Raw genomic sequence first — 22,868 nt, forward strand, 5'->3', positions numbered from 1 at the left:
AAGAGAAGAAATGAGGTATCTGAGGAGGAGGATTGAGGGGTGGAAATTACCTCAACTGAATTTAAAAAACCCCTGGCTGGTTACCATAGTAACAGAAAGGTGCATCCCATCTCCATGGCAACAGGCAAACACCGAGGTCTGCTGCTGGGATTGGGGATTTGGGATGTGGCCGGAGGGGGAGGGGGTGGGCAGAGGAGGTTGGGCCTGGGCTAGAATAGTTGGGAGTGGAGGTTTTTCCAGCCTGGGATCATTCACCCCCATCTTTCCAGGGGTCCAGAAGGCCAGGATGAGCCCCTCTTCCCATGGCAGTGGGGTCACAGGAGAAAGAATTGTCAGGAGTAATCCCACCACCCTATCTCACATCATCTCCAGCCTGGGAGCCTGAGCCTGCTTAATTGGACTCCTAGCTGGTCAGAGTTTGGGACTTGGAGGCCATCCAGCTCGGCTCCTCACCTCAGGGAATTACAGTCCCAGAGTCACCATTGCTGGTCACTTGTCCTGAGAAAGAAGTGCATGACCAGGGAACAGCTCTATGATGCCTGGAAGACAACGATGTGATACCCTGATGATAACTAAACACACCTGGAGCGTTGCTATGTACACCTGGAGCGTTGCTATGTACACTTGGAAGATGACTACACACTTGGAGGACGGCAGTCTTCTCCTCCTGACCTCACCTCCAGGGCTGGAGGAGGAGACCTATCATCAGGATCCTGATCTAGTGTGAGGATTCAAGGAGGGGCAGAAAGACTTGTTCTGTCACCACCAAGCACACTCTCAAGAAGCCTCAGACAGCCTGGCAGCCAGAACCACATGTGACATTCGACAGGTCCTGGTTTCAGCAGCCTCAGGACTGACTTGTATAGCCTTTGGGTCCCAACTGACCCTCTCACACCCACAGGCCCCATGCTAGGGGATGGGCATTCAGGCTCACTGGCCCCATGGCCTGACATCCTACTATCAGAATCAGTCTCTTGGGTTACCCAGTGATGCCATAAGATGCTTGTTAGACACACCTGGGAGCATCGTGGCTCCCAGAGTCTCAGGCTTTTCCATTAATGCATTAGTGTTTCCGAGGTTCAGAGATTATATGGGCTGCCTGTGGCCTCAGAGATCTGGCTCTGTGTGTGTGTGTGTGTGTGTGTGTGCAGGTGTGCATGGCATGCACACTCAGGACAGTCAGAAAAGGAGGTGGGGGTGTCTGCCCTTGTGGCCTGCCAGTTTCAAAGGGCTTGTTAAAATCTGGATTCCCAGTCCCACCCCCAGGTTCTCTTCAGTTGAGGGCGTGGCCTGGGCACAAGAATTCTGAGGAGACACTGGACCATCAGGCAGGCTGCTTCCTCCTGGGCTGCCCATGTGGCTGTGTAAACCCTGGCACTAGTTGGGTAGGGAGAGGAACAGTCACAGCAGAGGGGAAAGCAGCCCTCAGGCAGGGAGCAGATGCCTCCTGACTCCTAGCGAAAGAACCTGAGGCACTCTGATGCCTCCTGCCCTCCAAGAGGCCGGCTTGGCCTGCTCTTCCAGGAGACTGTGCTAATGGGTGAAAGGGAGGGGAGGCATTCCTGGGCACCCCCAATCCAAGGGCAAGTCAGTGCCTCAGACAGCGCCCCCCAGCCCAACTGCCCCATCACAGGTAGGAAGAGTGGAACCAGGAGGGGCCACACCTGCCCAAGCTCCTTGGCTCAGCTCTGAGAGGGGGAGATCAGGCTCCTTCAGGATCCTGCCTCCTCACTAGACCAGATCACCCCAGATTATTGAATTCCAATCCTGAAGTCCCACTGCCAGCAGCAACAGCTATTCTGCTAAGCACAAAGACCATCCTGGCCATGGTGGCCCTATCCACACACCTCACCCCACCCCTGCCACCTACATCTGCCAGGACTTCCTTGGAAGGAAGCCCCTGACTGGGGTCAGATGAGGTTTTTAACATCCAGGCTCCTGGAAAGGCAGCTGGGAACCGAAAGGCTGGAGTTAGGCTGGCGAGGAGGGGGTGCCAAGCCGACCCCTGATGTGGGGCACAGGTGTACCAGTCTCTCTCTCAAACATGCCCCTGACTGGGGTCAGATGAGGTTTTTAACATCCAGGCTCCTGGAAAGGCAGCTGGGAACAGAAAGGCTGGAGTTAGGCTGGCGAGGAGGGGGTGCCAAGCCGACCCCTGATGTGGGGCACAGGTGTACCAGTCTCTCTCTCAAACATGTGGGAACTCACAGGAACCACAGGCACGGACTCGGGACCTCCAACCTCCACATACTTGCCTAGAGGTGGCTGAGACCCTTCTCCTGAGCAGGGACTCTTGAGCTGCCCCCAGGATGGGCAGCCGTCAGGGTGAGCAGTCCTGAGTCTGCATCAGTCTCCATCCCCACCCATTCCCCTGGCCAGGTCGCGCCATGTGGGGTGCAGAAGCCACAGTTTCAGATTGGACAAGTGACTCCCACTGTGCCTTGGGCATGTACCCAGCATTGGAGCATCTGGGACTGCAGGCAAGAGGCTCACCCCAGATCTGAGGACCTCGACCCAGGCTGGCTCTGCCTTTGCCTCTGCCCTGCACCAATAGGACCTGGAAGTTTTCTTTTAGAGCTTGGCTGACAGTGTCCAGGCTCCCAGGAGCAGGAAAGACAGATACCTGGAACCCACTAGGCAGGAGCCAGAGAGTGAGGGAGGTAGAGACCACCCCCAGGCCTCCTTAGGCTGCCCCCACCCCCTCATCACCAGCCATGAGCCCAGCTTGGCAGAGCTGGGCTGGATGCCTTGTGGGGACTGCACCCTGTGAGCAGCTCTGGAATCCATGGGTGACCCCATTGGTCACCTGCTCCTCCCCCCACACCAGGAATGCTTGGAGCCTCACTGGGTTCACCACTAATGACATTCCCTTTCACTTTCAGGGCTGCTTTGAATGCCCTAGCTACAGACTGTCCCTAAGTGCAGCTTTAACTTCACCCTGAGAATAGCAGTTGTCACACTAGAGCAGAAATTAAATGTGTCCCAAGTACAGTATGAGGATAGGGTACTTCAAAAAGTTTATGGAAAGATTCAGAATGTTGTTTAATTCTGTGTTTCCACGAACCTTTTGAAGTGCCCTCGTGTATACCTGTGCCTCCAATATAAGACCCAATTATGACGTAGGTGTCTTATTTACCACAATCCAATACATACTTACACCCTGAGTATATAGTATTTCATCACATTCTAGATGCCACATGTGCATCTGCAAACCAAGGACAATATTTATGTCCCAAGAGCACCAATATTTACCCTCATTCCATTTACTTAGAGCCTGGGAGAAGTATGCCTCTCTTCCTCTTGCATTCGTTCACTCATGTACTTGGGGCTATTTACCCCCACGCTGGTTGCTTTATTTCCTCACATCTCAGATGGTGTTCCCTGGGTACAGTCCTTAGCCATGCCCTGAGAGGAGTATTTGCCCACACTGCAGAGAGAGCGTTCACCCCTTCTTACATTCTTAGGTGCGCTGAGTGCAGTATCTGCCCACTCTTGGGTACGGTATTTATTCCCACCTAGTCTAGTATCTAACCTCACTCAGGTACAGTGCTGGGGTACAGTGTTCACTAATACTCAGGTACACTGAGTACGGTATTCACTCCTCCCTGCTGCAGTGTTCTGCTCTTCTGCTCATGGAACTTTCAGACCCTCCTGCTGTTGGTCCTGGGCAACCAGATGGGGAGCCCCACTGGTCAGTGTAATCTTGGATTGGGGGTTACCGAAGTCATTAAGAAATTAGAAGCCAGGGCAGCAGTATTGGCAGGTGGGTGGTGGAGCCCAAGTACAGAAGGCCAGCTGGCCTTGTCCCAGCAGACCCAGCCTCGCAGTGGGGACAGTAGGCATGGCTACAGACTGGGTGAGCGGGGCCGAGGGGACCAGCCTTGGCCAGTGTGGCACCTCGGAGGCAGCTCCCTCACCATCCCCCACTCCTGAGCCCTGTCTCATCCTAGCCTCCCTGTGTGGAGCCCAGGAGACCTACCCAGGCAGGTCTGCCCCTACCCACAACCCCGAGACTCAGCTCTGCCCCCAGAAACTCAAGTCCTGTGGTTTTGAGACTGCATCTCTCTCCAGCTTGGCTCCCTGGACAAAGGTTTGGGCTGGGACTTGACAGATACTGCTTATCTCATCATAAATATTTATCAGGCTCCAGGGGCCAAAGCCTGCAGCTGGCTGGGAGGTGGGGGTGGAGGGGGGGCAGAGGCAGCAGAAGGATCTCAAAGCCCTTCTCTAATGAGGGTGCTATGAAGGGAGAGTACCACCTGGGCCTTGGGATCCTTGGGGAGGGGGAGGACAGATGGACAGTGGGACAGTGTCAGGGGGAGCCTTGGGGACTTGGGCATAATCCAGCAACCAGACCTACCCATGCGCCCCAGGAATGTGGGGGGGAGAGGAGTCGGAAGAGGCCAAGGCTACAGGGAGACATGGCAGCCTCCTCCCTGGACTGTCCTCTTATAGAGTATCCTTAGGAGCTGTGCTCACCACCCTCATTGTCCTCCAGGTTGTACCCTCACTCTCACAATGCTGCCCAAGTATCCTTGAGAGCTGTTTCCCACACCTAAATCATCCTCCCAGGGCTGTGCTCCTACAAATATACTGTCCCCCCATATACATCCACAGGAGCTATAAACCTCTCCCCTCCTCCCACCATCCCTCCTAACCCCCACTCCTCCCTCCTAGAACTGGGCCCGGTGCACCCCATTCTCCTTGAACCATGCTCCCATCTTATCAGAATTCAGCTCCCCAAATGCTACCCTCCATTCTCTATCCTCCAGAGCTGTGCTCCCCAGACATTCAGGAGCCCTCATTCACCCACCATGAGCCTGTTTCCTTGTTGAGTGGGACTCCTGCCCACAGGCACCAGAAAACCATTGGGTGAGTAGAGCTGACTCCCCATCTCAGGTTGGGGGTCCTGCCAGCACCTCAGTTCCAGCTCTCCTGTGTACCACACCAGAGCCCCCCACCCCCCTGCCTTCCTCATTGGCATGCTGCTGAGACCCACAGGTAGAATCAAAGCTCTTTGCTCAGAGCTCAGCTGCACAGCAGGGATCTGGGAGTCTTTGTCTCCCTAGTCCTGGGAGAGTAGGGGAACTAGGGGCAGAGAGGTTGCATATGGGGGAAGCCTTGAGCCTCTTCCTCACTGCCACAGACAAGCACAGCTGCAGATAAGGGGGGCAGACTGAGCCAGTGAACACCCCCAGTAGATAATGAGGGGCTGTGGGGAAACGGATGGCCTCAGGCACAGCCTGTGGGGGGAAAACTGCCTCCCAAAGCCCAGAGCGCTCATTAGTAGAAGCCTAAGGGGAGAGGCAACTAAGTGGGTCAGTCCCCCTCCCCCAGCCTGCCTGACAGGTGTGGGTGGAAAGGAGGATTGTCAGTCTATTGTCCCCCCATGAAGTCAGTCCCATTCTGAGTCCCTTCTCCCTCAACTCCCCCTCCTTGAGCCCCTGCCTCCAACCCCCTCTAAAGCCCCTGCTCCCCAACCCCCTTCCCTGAGCCCTTGCTCCCAACTCCTTCCCAAGGCCCCTACCACTCCAATCCCCCTCCCTGGTGTGGTTGCTGCTCACATTTTGCATTTGAGTCTGGGGCTGAGGGTGGGGCTCCTGGTCTTAGAGGAGAGGGCCAGCTGAGCTGGTGCTGATGTGCTAGGGGAAAAGGTAGACTCCATTCAGTCCTGGGAGTTCCCCATTTGAGGGAGCAGGCAGAGCCCAGCTGATTTTAAAGACTACTAGCCTGAGTTGGATGGCAGAGCCAAGTTGGTCCTAGAGGCTCCCAGTTTTGGGTAGGATAAGACACCAACCCAGGGAAATGACTAGAGTCACGGGTGGGAGCCCTGGGTTTTGATGAGCTGTTGATGAGCTCTCTGAGTCAGGGCATGCTGCTGCCCGTCTCTGAGCCTCAGTTTACCAGTCTGTTTGAGAAAGCTGCTTCCTCTCCTCCCCACTAGGTGTGGCTACGGGTATTAGGAGGGCAGGTGCCAAGCCTCGAGCCAGTCTACTTAAGAATCATGGTACTCCCCACCTCAGCCCTCCCTCTTTCCTCCAGCTCTCTTTCAACCCTAGGGTTGAGCAGTGGTTAGCCTTTTTCGGACCTGTTTAGTGAGCTCAGGAGCCTGTTCTGGGTGGAAACCCCCAAGATCCACCTACCTGGAAAGTAGTGGGGTGGCTCTGGGTGACTGAGTACATGCACAAGGGTGTGCCTGCTGGGTGGTGGCTTGTGCTTCATCATGCTGTGGCCCTGGGGGCTCCCTACCCCTTCTCAGCTCCCACCAGCTGCCTGACCAGGTTTCCTTCCTTCTGAGCTAACGAGAGCAGATGATTACTGCCACATTAGGCAGGAGTCAGGTCACACTTGTGCCCATGTGCCTGCCTATATGTCAGTGGCCCAGAGAGAGATATGCATGAGTGTGCATGCTTTACTCAGCGGGTAGGGGTGGGGGTCTGCAGGCATCTGCCTGTAGTGGCCCTGTACATGTCAAGGGTACTGGGGAAACATGCATGCTGCCTGTTGCAGCTGGATGACTATCTGGCCTGTGTGTGAGTGCGTGTGTGTTCATGTGCAAATGCAAATGCCAAATGCTTGTGAGTGCAGAGGGTGGCTCCTCAGCCCAGCCAAGAGGCAGGGAGGAAGAGAAAGGGGAGAAAGTCCCAGTTCTGGTGCTCCTCAGGACTTGGACTCAGCACTGCTGAGGATCCAGGCCCCACGGATCCAGACTGGGCATCCTCAGGCAGTCGGCTATGCTTGTCCTGGGGGCCCTGAGATGAACCCAACCCTGCAGGGCAGGCTGGGCAGGGCTCCCATACCTGCACCCCCTCCCCTCACTCCAGGCCTGAGCCAAGGCATGGTGGTGGGAGGCTTAATTACATCCATGAATGATTCTCAAATAGCTCCTGTCCAGCAGGACTAGAGGGTAGTGATGCCCGCCTGGAGCTGGGAGCCTGGTGTGGCTGCAAGGGGCTCCCAGGGCCTCTGTTATATAAGAAAGTGGGCGGGGATCCCGGCCAGGCCTCCTGGCCTCTCCTCTTTTACCCGCCTACTGTGGCTTCCCCCAGCAGCTTGCAGAATCCCCCCGCCTCTCAGCTGACTTATCTCAGTGGCTGTGGGCAGAGCGGAACTGACTCTCCCAGACCCCGCCACCTCTGCCCCACCCCACGTTATCTTGCCTGCTCAACCTTCTCCCACCTCTTGTGGCTGGCGGCTGCTGCAGACCTCTCCAGCTCCTCTTCCCAGCATCCTGTAGGCCTCTTTGTCCCCTGTTGTCTTTTTTCCTCTCCCTGCCTATCTTTCTCTCCCCAGAATGTTGGGGGGCATTCCAAGGCTCAGTTCACTGCAGGGTTGGAGTGTGTTGGGCTGGAGTCTGACCTTGTGCCTGTGGTTAAGGACCCATCTCCACTGAGTCCATTGGGCCCAGGGTCAGCATTCACCAGCACCAGCTCAGCCTGGTAACCTCCAGTAACTGCCTTTAACCTCAGTTTTCTCTTTAAACTGGATGAAAGTGGTGCTTGGACTAAGCAGGAGGGGAGGGGCCTGCTTCTGGCCTGTGCCTCCTGTTGGTAAGTTTTTTTCCGGCTAGGGTGGCCCACTCCTGATAGGGTTCTGACTTTAACTCAAAGTCTATGGATCTGCCCCCTCCTGCCACCTTTTGGGAGGCTGGGGAGAGGACTGTGGGCATTCCCTGCTTCCCTCTGGGAGCCCTGGGCAAACTTGGCGCCAACTCCCCCTGGCCTGTAAAGACAGAAGCTGCGGGTCTGATGTGGGCTCTGTCAAGAGAATATTTCTGTGACAGTCAATCATCACATGATGGGTGAAGGGAGTGTGAGAACGTATAACCAGAAGTGGGATTGCTAAATCACATAGTAATTCTTTTTTAATTTTTTGAGGAACCTTTATACTGTTTTTCATAATGGCTGTACTAATCTACATTCCCACCAACAATATACAAGTGTTACCTTTTCTCCACATCCTCACCAACATTTGTTATTTTGTGTCTTTTTGACAATAGCCACCATGGTAACAGGTGTGAGGTGATATCTCATTGTGGTCTTGAATTGCACTTCCCTAATGATTAGTGATGTTGAGCATCTTTTCACACAGCTTTTGGCCGTTTGTATGTCTTTGGAAAAATGTCTGTTTAGGACCTTTGCTTATTTTTTAATTGAGTTATTTTTTATATTAAGTTGTATGAGTTCCTTTTATATTTTGGATATTAACCCCTTATCAGTTATATGGTTTGTAGATATTTTCTCCCGTTCTATGGGTTGCATTTTCGTTTTGTTGATTGTTACTTTTTTTTTTTTTTCCTTTTTGTCTTTTTTTTACTGACTGGTAACGAGATCGCAACCCTCGGTGTCACGCCCGTACCGGGGACCGGCAACGGGATCGCAACCCTCAGTGTTGCGCCCGCACCGCGCTCAGCCAGTGAGCGGGAACCGGTCTCCACATGGGATTCGAACCCTTGGCGGGAGCACCGCCGTGCTCCCAAGTGGCGCACTCTCCAGCGCGCCACCGGGCCGGCCCCGGGTTGGTAATATTTAATAAGGGACATTGTTAAGAGAATTTTTCTTGTGCACAGGACTAGCCTGGCTGGGTGCTGTGCTGTGGGGACAACTTCCCCTTCTAGCCTGGGATGTAGGGGACTCTCAGGAACTTGCAGGGCTGGCAGACTTGGCACCTGCCTGGCTCCACAGAGTTTTGAAGCTCAAACTCTAGTCAGGTCTCCCTGAATCTCAGAGACCTGGGAAGAGGCCCCAGGAACCCCTAATACCTCAGGACTTGGTGGGACACTTTTCTACTACCACCACCTAAACCAGCCTGGCCAGATAGATGATAGACTGCTGCCACCTGGTGGCCACCAGCAGCACAGTACCCTCTTCCAGGGTCCTGTCTCTGGGACAATCTCACCCTACACCTGTCGCCCCCCCCCCCAATCAGGGTAGCTGGGCTCTGGGCACCCTTGAGACCCCCAGCCAGACTGTGCATGCCTGGGGAGCTTAGCTCAGGCCTGACTGCTCATCTGGGCTTTGAAACTTGTTTGATACATGGCCATGACAGCTGCTCCTGGCCAGCCCTAAAAGCCCTGCACATTTCAGCAGCTGTCCTGGCCAAGGGCAGTCTGGACTTGGAAACCCTGGAAGCTCCCTCTAGTTTAGCAAGATCCCCTTCCAAATTTGGGTTTTGGGTTTCCTTGATTGGGAAATTTGCACTGCCTTACTAGCACCCCGCTCAGTCATGGCTGGGAGGACCTGTGGGCTGGGTCAGGGCAGAGGAGACAGCACACTCAACCCTGGGCTTGGGGTTGGAGCAGACACTGATGGGCTGGTAGGGGAATACCTGGACCAGGGGGCTGAAGCCTCAGGTCCTCAAGGGTGAGAGCCATTCAGCACCAGCAAATATGGTCTGGCGTGAGAGACCTGAGCCTGTCAAACCTCAAGAACTGGGGCCATCAGTTCAGATGCAGGGTGAAGGCTGCAGTCACCTGGCTAGGTATACTGGTGACAGATGTGACTGTGGAGGAATGGGCTGAAAGTGGGAGGAGGAGCCTCCAGCTTCTCTGAGGGGTTGGCTCAGACTCATGTTCATAGGAAACCTCAACTTTGTGTTCATACAAAAGCCCATACCAGTGCTGACAGAGCAGTCTTCATGGGAGCAGCCTTGAGCAGCTTATAGGTGACTGTCAGTACCAAGCAGTGCAGGATGAATTCAAGGGCCCTTCCTGGCATGGGAAAAGTTAATCCGAGGGTCAAGGTGGCTGATGGAGGGCTGGCTCGCCCATCAGTGTTTGGCTATGGCTCCCCTAGGGAAGACACTTCCACCCAGCCTTTGATGAGCTGGGTGTATGTAATTAAGAGCTTCCCAGATCCCATTATGCATGTCCTCACCTGGAAGAGCCTCCTAGGCTGGCTGTCAGATGGGCCTAAGTAGGCTGCTTGTGACTGCTGCTCAGGTTCAAGGACTACCAGCATCTCCCTGGTGCTGTGAGGGCACTGGAGGTGGGGCTTGTCTCCTCCACAGGGCTACCAACCCTGGTAGACCAGATCTGTGACACATTCTGTGCCCCAGCTTCGGCAACTTAGGCCCTCATTTGTGAGGTGCCCAAGCCTTGCTTTGCAGAAATCCAGGCTTGAGGCTTCTGCATTTGCCTCCACCTCTCCCTAGCAAAGCTGTGATTAGTGATTAGGCTCAACCTCTCCAAGATGCCACCTGGCTGGCTGGGGTAAGGACCTGTACCTTACAAGTTCCTCCTGAGCATTTTCCATTCCAGTTTTGTAAGGGTCATGCCTGCCTGAAAATAGCGAAATGTGATCATCCACAAAAACCATCTTAAGGACAAATTCCAGGGCTGGCTGGTTAGCTCAGTTGGTAAGAATGCAGTGTTGTAACACCAAGGTCAAGGTCAAGGGTTTGGATCTCTGTACTGGCCAGCTGCGGGGAAAAAAAAAAAAAAAAAAAGTTCCAGAGAAAGGCCACCCTCCCTGACTGTATGACAAATCTGTGGAGCTCAGGCACAAAATTTGGGCAAATTAGCCTTGTAAGCACCCAATTACCATGTCAGTTGGTCCCAAGAACAGTCTCTGAGACCCAGGCACACTTCCTGCCCTCAAGCACGGTCTTTTTGGCTAAAATGGTGTTTCACCCTGCTGCTAGAGACAAGGATGGGATGACACCATTCAGAATAGAAAACCCTGCAGTGTCCCTGAGCAATTTCTTGATAGTTGAGATGAGAAGGTAAATGGGGTTCTGCAGCAGGGAGAGAGATGGCTTTTTCGGCTCCTCCATCCCAGCAGAGGGTAGACCAGGCATTATCTCTACCATGGCCACAAGCAGATTCTACCCCCCAGAGTAGTAACATCCCCTCCTCCTGTGAAAACTGGACACTCACTTTGGTCTTTAGAAACTGGAAGGAAGTGAAAAAGCTCATTGTTAAGGTTGTTTCCATGAAGCATTTTAAAACATGTTAACAAACCCTTGAATTTAAAAATCTCAACATGGATAATGGGGACAAGGAAATGGTATAAAATACTACATATAAATAACTTTTTTTTTTTTTGGTCCTTTTCGTGACCAGTAAGGGGATCGCAACCCTTGGCTTGGTGTCGCCTGCACCGTGCTCAGCCAGTGAGCGCACCGGCCATTCCTATATAGGATCCGAACCCGCGGCGGGAGTGTCGCTGCGCTCCCAGCGCCGCACTCTCCCCGAGTGCACCACGGGGTCAGCCCTAAATAACTTTTTTAACAAACTGATTTCATCACCAGGATTGACTGGCTCAGACAAAAGCCCACTCACTCACCCAAGAATAAAGAGACACATGACATCCATTTTTCAAGATATTTCTTTTGTAAAGGAGCCAGATTTGGCAACTAGACTGAAAATCTTCCAAAATTCTGTACAAATGTGTAATATACAAATATACACAAGGCTTCTGCCAAGGAAAGACATCACAACAACAAATGACAGAGGTGACTTTGATGTCACATACCACCTAGGGCATTTCAAACCCCCAGGAATGTGAGGGTCTGATGGACTACAACATAGGCTACACATGTAAAACACGCTACATTACACTATGTACACTGAAGTATAAAAAACCCACTGTCTTCTCCAGTCTGTTCACAAGTCCTCTGGTGGGAAGGAGGGTAACCCACACAAGGGGAACTCCTCTTTAAGGTGGGAGAACCCTGCAGAATGAAGTGGTTCACCCTAAAAACTATTAACAGCACAAGGCATGCCCTTAAAGAGATAGGCAGTAAGAGTGAATTCAGGAGATGGACCACTCCTTGTGATCCTTGGAGCTTCGTGTCGTCTCTCTCTCTCTCTCTCTCTCTCTGTCAGTCTCACTCCATTTCAGTGAACCGGGCAAACATGGCTTTCCGAACAGCATCTTTGTAGGAATCAGCACCTGACAACCCATACGCGCTGCCTTTGGCTCCTAGGCCAGCTCCTTTTAGCCGGACTTGAGCCTGGGGGAACAAAAAGACTGTCAACAGCTGGCAGGTAGAGAATGGATAGTCTACTCTTTACTGAGCAGGCCCGCCCACCAGGAGGCAGGAAAGAGGAAGTTTTATATAAAGAAAGGAATTCCTACTGGAGATCTGCAACAGGTTTAAGGACTGAAAGAATAAAATGTGCTAAGAAAGACAGGCAAGTGAAGCCATGTCCCCCACCCCTCAATGCCTGTTCAGCAAGCATCCGTGCCTTGTAAGACCCCAACACACTCTACTGAAGCCTAGGGAAGGTCTGCTAATTAATCATAAGTACAGACAGCAAGACAGCCTGATGTCGGCAGAACTCACATGCACAGGATAAACATCGTCTATGAGTCTGACTTAAGATGTGCTGCCAGGACAGAGTGAGAACATTCACTGGTGGAACTACTGCCTAGAAGGCCAGTGGGTGGGGGCCTCTGATCCTGGGATTGTCTCAACCTGGGCTCTGACCAATTTAGAGACTTCTTCCTTTTTTTTTTTCCTTTTTGTCTTTTTTCATGACCGGTAACGGGATCGCAACCCTCGGTGTCGCGCCCGCACCGCGCTCAACCAGTGAGCGGACTGGTCTCTATATGGGATCCGAACCCTCGGCGGGAGCGCCACACTCTACTGAGTGTGCCACCGGGCCGGCCCGAGACTTCTTATCATGAATGAAAACCCTACCACATTTTAATTTTTTAAAAATACATAACCAAAATCATTTAGAAGGAAATTTATAGTACCTTTAAAAAAAATCCAACCTAGGGCCAGCCTGTGGCTCACTTGAGAGAGTGTGGTGCTGATAACACCAAGGCCATGGGTTTGGATCCCATATAGGGATGGCCAGTTAGCTCACTGGGTGAGCATGTTGCTGACAACACCAAGTCAAGGGTTAAGATCCCCTTACCAGTCATCTTAAAAAAAAAAAAAAAAAAAAAAATTCAACCTAAACTGAGTGGGTCCTCGGTTGGTGTTAAGCAAAGTAAGCACTCTCCGTGACAGGGTTTATTTATAACAAAGCAAACAGAAATACATGGTCTTTAGAAGAAAGTGGGTTTTAGCCAAAGATACAAAAAAATCTGACCAGAAAAATCATGTAGGGGTGCCATACCAATTTCTCCCAATCAATATCTTAAAAGAATCCCACTCAGTGGTGATGACATGATCTGGCCAAGGAGATGGTCCCTTTGTGGTAAGGTAAAGCTGCTTCTGGGTTTCAGAACCTCTGGGCACTATTATCTCATCTACTCTCTGGAATAAGCCTGTAAAAGCCCAACACCCACTGAAGCCCCAACCCTAGTGCTTACCTCAATGGGAGCTGTGATGCCTTGACACTTTCTTCCCAAACCAGAGCCTTCCCGCCAGCCCATGGCCTGCAGCATCTTGTTGCCAATGTTACTGTGGTCAATGCCATCTTTGGTGGGCTGCTCATAATTCCTGCCAGTGGCAAACACATAGTTACTTAAAATAGCCAGAGCCCCAGCTAACGAACTGGAAAATGTGCACATCACATACACACTGCCAGCATCAAACTGCTTCTTGCGCTTGGGCTCTGGAGGTTCTGGAATGCCATACTTTTCCCGTCTTTCTGCAGCTCGATCTCGATATTTCATCTACGTGGGACAAAAAAACACTATTAGATATATTCACAAAGTTCAACCTGTAACAGCCTATTGCACCTATATCACCTTGAGTATTTTTTAATCCAGAGCTTGACTTTTTAGACTGGTCTGAGATACCAAATTTCCTTGTTCCCCCTCACTTCATTTAGTCATACCTAAAAAGTTTGTAGAGATGAATAGTGTGTGGAACCAGGAGAACTATGTCTCCAAAAAGTAGTTTTATTTAATAAGCCACCACTTGCCAAGCTCTCCAACCAGCCCACTGGACTGTGGATATAGCCTAGCAAGGCCCTAAAGAGGAAGGCAGTTGCCTGTTTTCCTTCAGCATGTGGACAAGCTCACCTCCAGGGACAGATAGCATCCAGGAGGCCTGCAGAAACCTACTCAGCAGTCCTTGGGGAGCTGGTACCATAAACAGTAGGGGAATAAAAGGAAAGCAAAAGCCTTAACTATAGACACCACAGAATTACCTTGGGGTGAGAAATTTCTAATCTACTGGTTCACTTCTAACCCACAGGCCTCTACTGGCATTTTAAAAACCCTGCCTACCTGGCCCGGACCTGCACTGTCAACCCTAGTACCAACTGTTTGCTGTTACTGGCATTACAAGCTTCTCCTACCTTCACCCCCAGCCCTGACTGCCATGCCCTGCCCACCCCTTCTTTCCACATCACCTGCAATCATCTCATGCCCTGCTCTCCTCTGGGCCTAATTTGAAGCCTCCCTCACTGCTCAAGAAGGTTTCCCTGGCCAGGCCAAATGAGAGCACTCTCTCTGTAATAAAATCCAGTGTACTTTCCCAGTGAGCACTTTGCATTCAGGACCTGTGAGCTGTCTTGAGGGTGTGCTTCTCTGTCTTGTGCATACTCATGAAGGGACAGCGCAGGGCTCACAAAGTACCTATAACCTGGGTCCAGTCTACATAAGCTATGATGGCTGGGTGTGACAAATCCTTCTACCCGGCCCTTGGGACCTGGAATTGAATGCTACAAATAAAAGCTAAAAGTAGATATCCCAAGAGATTCTTCCTACTGGCACATTGTTTTTCACTCACCTCTCTTTCTCTCAGCTCCAAGGCTTCTAGCTCCTGCTCACTCAGCCTGGATCGTCGGTAGATGTCCATGTTTTGCTATACAAAAGATTTTATAGACTCAGTAAGCATTCAGATCATCCTAATTTGAAAAGTCGTAACATTAGCAACAATGTTGTATTCTAACAGCCAAAGCCCAAATCAATACACTACTGCATAAAAAAAGAGCTGCCATGTTCCTCTCCACTCTAAGATTTGGAACAGCTTTCTATAAGGCAATCATTCAACAGCAGGTATTTAATGAACCTTCACTATGGTCAGGGAACTCACACAGTCTCACTGCCTCCCCTCCCCACCTGAGAGAAGCATGGCCTACCTTGTGTAGGTCTGAGAGCTGCTGGTGCCGGACCAAGGCATCTCTGTTTGGGAACTGGCGTCGGCAGAGCAGGCAGGCCATCTTCTTCCAGTCGGCCAACTTCTCTTCCTCACTCTCAAGTCTCTCCACCAGCTCCTCCTCATTGTCACTGTCACCACTGTAAGCAGCAACTAGACCTCTCTGGGGACAAAAGGAGGGTGGATCATTGGAAATGTACAACAGGAAGATAGCGATGGTTACATACCTGAAAAAAGTAATGCCTAATCCAAAATGTGAGAGAATCTCCATTCCTCTATGTCATACTCTAGCGAATCACATTTCCTCAACTGTATGGAGCAGTCAGGTCTTGGGGCCCAAGAAATGGGTTCCTGGGTGACTGTTTTCAAACCACTGACCACATATGAAAACCTTAAATACAGATCAGAGTAATGGCCTCCGAGTATCAACCCTCTTGAGGCTCAAGAAATGGGTTCCTGGATGACTGTTTTCAAACCACTGACCACATATGAAAACCTTAAATATAGCACATCAGAGTAATGACCCATCCAGATCAGTATCTGTTAAGTGAAATAAGTTTTTTCTTGTCTTAATTTTCTCTTTCCAGACCACTAAAACTCTCTATTTACAAGTGCAATGAAACTCAATTAATTGAGCTTAGGAATTCAGCCTTCATTCATTCTTCCATCTCACCTGCTCTCGTGCATAAAAAACAAAGCATTGAACATGATTCTATGTGTAGAAGCTGCTGCAAATACCCACCAGCAGTGGTCACATCCAGTTTTAAGTAGGAATCACATTAGCCAAGATGCACTTGAGATTCAAAGTGAGACACAAACCACAGATATGGTCTTTATTTTATTATTATTATTTTTCTAAAAGATGACCAGTTAGGGGATCTTAACCCTTGACTTGGTGTTGTCAGCACCACACTCTCCCAAGTGAGCCACAGGCTGGCCTCAGATATGGTCTTTAAAACACTGGTAGGTACTTCCTTACTTTGAGAGGATTCTCCTCATCTCCATTTCGCACCAATTCTGGGATGAGCTGCTGCCTTTCAGCTAAGGCTCCCTGGGAAACAGAACAAGCCATAAGCCTCAAGTTTTACTTAAGTTCCCATTATGAAGTATTGGTCTTTCCTTCCACTATTACCTTCTTCTCAAAGAGAGCAAAGCCAGCATCTGCTGCAGCAGATTCTCTCCTTTCTTCTTCCCTCAAGGAATTGACAGGTTGAAAGCTATTTTTAAAATTTTCTTTCTGCTTATTTAAACTCTTAGCCCAGCGTTCCATGTCTTTGGCAATCTAATGTCAAACAACAAACCACCAAAAAACATTTAGACCCCTGTGCCATGACAATGAACCATTAAGAATCTTATTTCAACCACATACCCTGTAACAAAACCCATTTTACTCTTACTTCTATCTACAAATATTTCCATGAGACACTAGTACATACAACCAAAGTCATTAAGGAATACTGCTTGAAAGGCTTTGAGACTTCCAGAATTTTTTTTTTTTTTTTTGGTGGCTGGCCAATAAGAGGATCTGAACCTATGTCTTCAGTGTTGTAAGGCTGTGCTCTAACCAACTGAGCTAACCAGCCAGCCCTCCAGGATTGTTTTTTCCTAAGTACATAGGTAAACTAAAAGATAGACAATATATGGTAACAATAAAAACACTACCAAAAAAAAAAAAAAAAAGCAAAATGCTCTAAGAACTTAATGTAAATAAAATATGTAACCCAGTTTTTAAGAATCCAAATAAAGCTCACAAAAATGCTATAACCCAATACTCCAAGGAGAAAAATATGGGTCCCATGGCCAGGTCATACTCTTACCTGTTGGGCTGTTTTACTCTTGGGTTTCTCCTTCTTCTCCTTCCCCTCTTTTGCAGGAGGCAGGCCTGTCTGCTGGTGGGAGCTAGACTCTGCAGCTGGCACATAGGTCTCCTTCTCTCCATCCCAGTAAAGGTACTGCTGGGTTAAGGAATTATAGTAGTACTAGAAGAAAACAATACAATTAACGCAGACTTTCAGCTATGTCAAATGATTAAAGAAATATTTTGTCAAAAAGCAGGTCATAGTTTTTTTGTCAAAAAAATTTAAACATTCAAATATAAAATAAAATATGTTGTGGACTAGTGATATTTCCTGCCCAGAAAGGACCCTCAGTACACCTTGGTATAGGTGAGGTTGATGAACCAGCCGGCGAAGAGGTATGAAACTTCTAGGGTAAAAGTAGAATATGGTTTCTTCTCAAGAGCCTAGTTCTCATTAATTTAATCCCTGGGCCTGCCTGGAGGACACCCAAAGAGCAATGTGTCTCACTCTTTCCCGCAGACAGACTGTTTACACAAAACAGGTGGCTAGAACAGGTAGATGTGCCATGGAGATCATATATCCTCCATGACAACCAGTTAACAGCTCATTATTGGGTTCATCCATGTAGAACCCTCTGGATACCCACACAACCAAATGTAGGGTATAAACACTAGCTCAGGAGACTGGAAGGAGGAGTTTTCAAAGGAACCCAAATCCACAGGAACTGCAACAGAGAATAAGTGTCACCCATTGTTTCCTTTTCTTTATTCTTCAGTCATTCTACTTGCTCAACAGGGAAGAACCTAGGAGAATGTTGTTTGTTATATCTCTTTGGGGGAAGGTAGTGTGGGTAACAGTCACAGAAGTTACAAGTTTTATGGCTACCAGGGAGAACTGCCAAGGAAATGGCCACACTTCACAAAGGAGAGAAGTCGAAGAATAGTGCAGAGGTCGGCCTGCTCAGGCAGGTCACACACAGCTTCACGCTTCACTCTCTCAGAAACCACAAGCTATCAATGCCAAGAAGTTCCTGTTAAAAGTACTTATTTTACTATTCTATATATACAGCTTCTGGTCATAAATATTTATTTATGGAGTTTTAAAGTTGCTTTTCCTCTTTAAAAGTTATATATACCCACCAAAAATAAAACATTACTCCACAGATGTGCTAAATTCTACCCTCAAGAATACACAGGGATGCTAAGTAAAAGAAGCCAAACACTAAGGGTCAAATACTGTCTGATTTCCATTTATATAAAATGCTGAGAATAGGCAAATCCATAGAGACAGAAAGTAGATTAGTGGTTACTGGGGGGTGGGGAATGGGGAGTGATTGCTTAATTGTTAGTTTCTTCTCGGGGTGATGAAAATGTTCTGGAATTAGTGGTGACAGCTATACAATACTGTGAATATAATAAAAACACTGAATTGTACTCTAAATGATTAAAATGGTGAATTTCATAGGGAGAAGAAGAACAATTATAAACATCTAAGGGCTGGCCAGTTAGCTCAGTCGGTTAGAGCTTGGTGTAGTAACACCAAAGTCAAGAGTTCAGATCTCCGTACAGGCCAGCCACCCAAAACACACACACACACACACACGAAAACGGAAAAACTTCTAGCTAGGTCTTTACATAAATTTTAACTTGACAAAGTAATTATGGAAATAGGACTCAGAATAGTGCTTACTGAAGGAGGAAAGTACTGACTGGTAAGGGGCATAAAGGACCTTTCAGGCATGGGGGAATGTTCTCCCTAGCTGAGTGGGGGTTGGGGGTGTGTGTGCGTGTACGTACATATATATATATATATGTATAAATGTAAACATTCAAAGAACTGCCTACTTCAGTCTTGTGTATTTTTCTGTATTTAAGTTATACCTCGCAACATTTTTTAGCTGGCCAGTTAGCTCAGTTAGAGCACGGTGCCGATACCACCAAGGTCCATGGTTTTATCACTATACCAGCCAGCAAACAAAGAAATTTTTACCTTAAAATTAAAATTTAAATACTAAAATAAAAGTTACATTTGGTGGCTTTGAAGAAGTTAACACTAATCTGGGTCATGTACTCCTTTGCAAGGAATATTTCATTTCATGCCTCATAAATTGACTAGGTGAAACTAGGATATTTCTAGTGAAATTGAGGAGGAAAACAGCGCATTTACTTGCGAGTTGGGGTCATAGTAGAGCCCTGTTGTTGGATCATAGTAATATCCTGAAGATTCATCATACTGGTAAGTGGACGTATCAGGTACTGCTGCAAAAACAAAATCCAGCACATAGTCATTTTAGGTAAGAAACTGGCTTTACTTCAAATTTTAAGCCAGTGAGATGCAGCAGGCCTTAATGTTCTTTCTCTCACATCCCCAAGTGTCCCTCTGATACCCACAAAGGGAGAGGAACTCTTAAACAAAGACAACAACTAGAACCTTCCAACTGTCAAGAGCCCCAGGAGGTTTGGCTTACCATATTTGGTACCAGGAACTACACCAGTAGGGGAAGCGGCTGGGGCCTGTGTACTTGTGCTAGTGCTAGGCTGTGCTTCCTCAGTCTGGAAAGTACAACAGCTTCAATATAATTTCAACTGTAAAGCCTTTTAAGAGAACTAAATCACTGCAGTTATCTAAGAGGAAGGGCTCTCCTGACAGACATGCTATAGCAAAGATCTAAGGCAATCCTTCGGCAAAACACATGCTGACAACTTTCTAAAGGTCAAATTGAAGCATGCGGAAAGTATAAATACAACCTTTTTGGAATTTTATATTTAAAATATATGCAGCCTGGCAGGTTAGCTCAGTTGGTTAGAGTGCAGCCTTATAACACTAAGATCACAGGTTCAGATCCCCACAACGGCCAGCTACCCACGCCCCATAAGTATACACGCACGCACACGCACACGCACGCACACAATGAAATTACTATAAATCACAGAGAGAAATAAGATTAGAATATGTACTACTCAGTCCTGGCTCATACAGCAGGAAAGGATAATACTTGTGCAGCAAAACAAGTTTCCCCAATAGCTACCAGTTCTGTATTTAGGACAACAGGATTACCGGAGAGCCAGGTGGATTGGAGGTTTGATTATATAGCTGGGGACTCTGAGACACTACAGCCGCTGAGGTAGTGGTCACCGCTGTGCCTGATGATAAATACAGGGGTTAGGGAGAGTTAAGGAACTGAACTCTAAGCCAAAACACCTTTATCTGTAATGCCCAATCTAGCTTTCTCTCTTTGTATATGTCAGTTTTTAATAACCTAATTCCCACTAAATACCCTGGAACCTATGACATTTCTATTTCCTTATAATCCTACTAGAATGTGACATAAAGTTAAGGATACTATATGATGACTAAGAAGGAAGAGAAGAAAGAATCCATATCTGCTCTGGAGCTGAGAAAAGATTTAACTATAAGGTTTTTTATAATTCTGGAACAAAAACTAATAAAGCAAAGGTTTTTAATAGTGATCTTTCTGACTGATGTCTGAGCACCAGACTCTAGGGCCATATCCTCTCTGCTCACCTGAACTTACATGGACATCCAAGACTCCCAACAACAAAGATGGGAAATGCAGAGTTCAATCCCAAGACTTCGTGGTGTACACGAACAAACCTAATCTTCCCCAGGACCCTAGGCACATGGTGAAAACCCCAAACGTGCCCCCAATATTCCTGCAGGGAAATGGACTTTTATCCTTAGGTCTTGGTAGGACATCTAGTCATATTTCCTCAACTGCAGTTAAACAGAAGGTAAAGGGAGATGGAGTTTACTACCTGATGCAGATGATGCATCAGATTCCAATCCTCCAGCTTGTTGCTGATAAAACTGCTGATAATCCTGCGAGTACTGAAAAAAAGTCCACAATTAAAGTTGTTATTCACAGACAAACTTTGGAGACTACAAGTTGGATGCTGGTCAAATACTTACCTGAGTGTACTGGGCATAGCCATCTTGGCCTGATTGCAGGTAACTATAGTCAACACTGCCTCCTTCACCACTTTGAGACTATAAAATGTCAGAAGAAAAGGAAACAATGACAAACTCAGTGGACATCAAGGAAAGAAATCGGGAAGGATTCTCTAAAAATGTCCTTGGAGAACTACTATTGCAAATACTACACAAGGGGTCACTTCTGTGAATTTGGGCAACACCATCATACTACCTTGAGCAAAAACATCCTCCATCTTACCTGAGTGGATGACCACTGAGCAGCAGCAATGGCTGTACTAGCCACAGAGAAGGCACTGACCCGGTTACCATCTGGAAGGACCAAGTCTCTAAAACCACAAAGATCCAATCATGTGATTCTATCTCAGTATGCTCCCCAATTTGTGCACCTACACTGCCAAGGAAACTGCTTCACTCCAGCCTTTTTCAGGTTTCAAATGCCAGCAAGGTCACATTTCATAGGGGGACTGTTCTTCTTAGACAAATGTCTCTATAGGATCACTGTTGTACTTTGTAACCTGCATTCTAGTAAGGCATCTGTTGGATAGGCAGTGGTGCTAGAAAAGGGAAATTAACAGTGTTAGACTGAAGCACTATATACATGAAGCTATTAATATGCTGTTCTGGAAGGAAAGGTTTATTTCTGGAGGGGTTTGCCCTATACTGCTGCAGTCTATTTTTTTGTTTCTGTTTTGTTTTGGCGGCTTGGCTGGTCTAACCAAGTGAGCTAACCAGCCAGCCTACTGCTGCAATTTTCACAGCACATGTTCTCAACCCATCTTCCATGCTTGTCTTTTGCCTGGCTCTGAAACCATTTCTGTCAACCATTGTCAACTGGTTACAGAAGACCGGAGAAAATAAAATCTAAGAGAAGACAATCATTTCCTTCCCAGTCTTGGAAACCAGAGAAGATAGTGTCTCAGTGTGGAAAACACGGACTTGGGGTACAGTTACCAAAGCATCTCTGGATAAGTGCAAATATAGCAATTTGCAATAAGGACAATTAAGTCACTCACTTTCTGGCACTTTTTGCAAAATCAACCCCGATAATTTTGCCATCAATTTTCAAAGGAGGCTGGAGACTCTGTAATATCTGAAGCAGCTGAGAAGCATCCTGAAGGAGAATGTAAAGAAAAACAATTTTGTCATGTAATTAAAAATCTCTCCCTACCACCTATCTGACTCAAAGAACTAGAGCTTTCTATCAAAAAATAATAACAAATAAAGCAATGATTCCTTACTGTGTTTGCAGATATGAAACCTTGAGGAAAGAAATACCTCTCTTTCCTCCAGGATGTGAAAGTATCCAGTATTATTAAAGGAGCAAATGCTAAACCGATCTAAAACAAAGCATGAAGGACTAAACTGGCTCAAACTTCAGTCTGGCCAGTTCTCTTCAGGTATATGCGTTCTTTTTACTATTTATTGAAATACTCTTGTAATTTAGCACTGCAAAAACTGTCGTTATTTAGCCTTGAACTTGGGATCCTGCAGCCTTAAACATAGTATCACAACTACCTGTTTCTTTTAAAAGGAAAGATTCAATGAGAATCTCACCATTGCAGAAGACAGCTGAACAAACGCAAAGCCTCTGTTCTGCTGGGTCTGTTTGTCTTTTATGAGGCGAATGTTATTGACAGCTAAGGATGCGTAGGGAGACAGTGCTGTCATGATGGAATCCACCACAGTGTGCGGAGCTATGTTCCGAAGAATGATCGCTGGGGGTGAATGAGACAAATTACATACATACACATTCCCACCACCAATATTTTCAAGGCAGGTTCGAGTACAAATATCCATTCTGGGAGGTTCCCTAGTCCACTCTGACATGGAGAATACTCTAAAAACTAGTCTTCTATGGGACAACCCGAAGCTGCTTTTAACACAAAGGTCAAAAGATTATACTTGAACTTACTATCACAGTAGTAATCCACAGACTGAACCGACTCTGTTGTTCCAGGGGGCACTTCCTGTTCAGAGTCTAGAACAGGAAAGGAAGGAAACCCAATTGAAGACAAACAAAAAACCAATGTGTTTTTAGTAAAGAAATACATTAAAACCTCCAACGTTTTCATTTTTTTTTTTTTTTTCTGTCCTTTTTGAGACCGGCCC

At 48.0% G+C, this 22,868-nt stretch overlaps 1 protein-coding gene across 1 annotated transcript in view; it reads right to left on the reverse strand.

Annotated features, from left to right (window-relative positions):
• Positions 1 to 11,309: 11,309 nt before the first annotated feature.
• RBM5 (RNA binding motif protein 5) overlaps positions 11,310 to 22,868 on the reverse strand; it is a 26,061-nt gene continuing 14,502 nt past the window's right edge. Inside the window, exons 7-23 of the mRNA XM_008565710.1 lie at positions 22,672 to 22,816; positions 22,314 to 22,474; positions 21,773 to 21,870; positions 20,998 to 21,085; positions 20,736 to 20,813; positions 20,582 to 20,654; positions 19,863 to 19,948; positions 19,273 to 19,357; positions 18,972 to 19,063; positions 16,824 to 16,985; positions 16,139 to 16,288; positions 15,986 to 16,057; positions 14,990 to 15,169; positions 14,638 to 14,712; positions 13,477 to 13,574; positions 13,269 to 13,398; positions 11,310 to 11,955 (exon numbers count right to left, since the gene is read on the reverse strand). Coding sequence (XP_008563932.1) covers positions 11,830 to 11,955; positions 13,269 to 13,398; positions 13,477 to 13,574; positions 14,638 to 14,712; positions 14,990 to 15,169; positions 15,986 to 16,057; positions 16,139 to 16,288; positions 16,824 to 16,985; positions 18,972 to 19,063; positions 19,273 to 19,357; positions 19,863 to 19,948; positions 20,582 to 20,654; positions 20,736 to 20,813; positions 20,998 to 21,085; positions 21,773 to 21,870; positions 22,314 to 22,474; positions 22,672 to 22,816 — 1,899 coding nt within the window. The 3' untranslated portion in view covers positions 11,310 to 11,829. The remainder of the gene's footprint in view (positions 11,956 to 13,268; positions 13,399 to 13,476; positions 13,575 to 14,637; positions 14,713 to 14,989; positions 15,170 to 15,985; positions 16,058 to 16,138; positions 16,289 to 16,823; positions 16,986 to 18,971; positions 19,064 to 19,272; positions 19,358 to 19,862; positions 19,949 to 20,581; positions 20,655 to 20,735; positions 20,814 to 20,997; positions 21,086 to 21,772; positions 21,871 to 22,313; positions 22,475 to 22,671; positions 22,817 to 22,868) is intronic.

This window comes from Galeopterus variegatus, unplaced genomic scaffold (genome assembly GCF_000696425.1).
Source record: "Galeopterus variegatus unplaced genomic scaffold, G_variegatus-3.0.2 Scaffold201, whole genome shotgun sequence".
Lineage (NCBI taxonomy): Eukaryota > Metazoa > Chordata > Mammalia > Dermoptera > Cynocephalidae > Galeopterus > Galeopterus variegatus.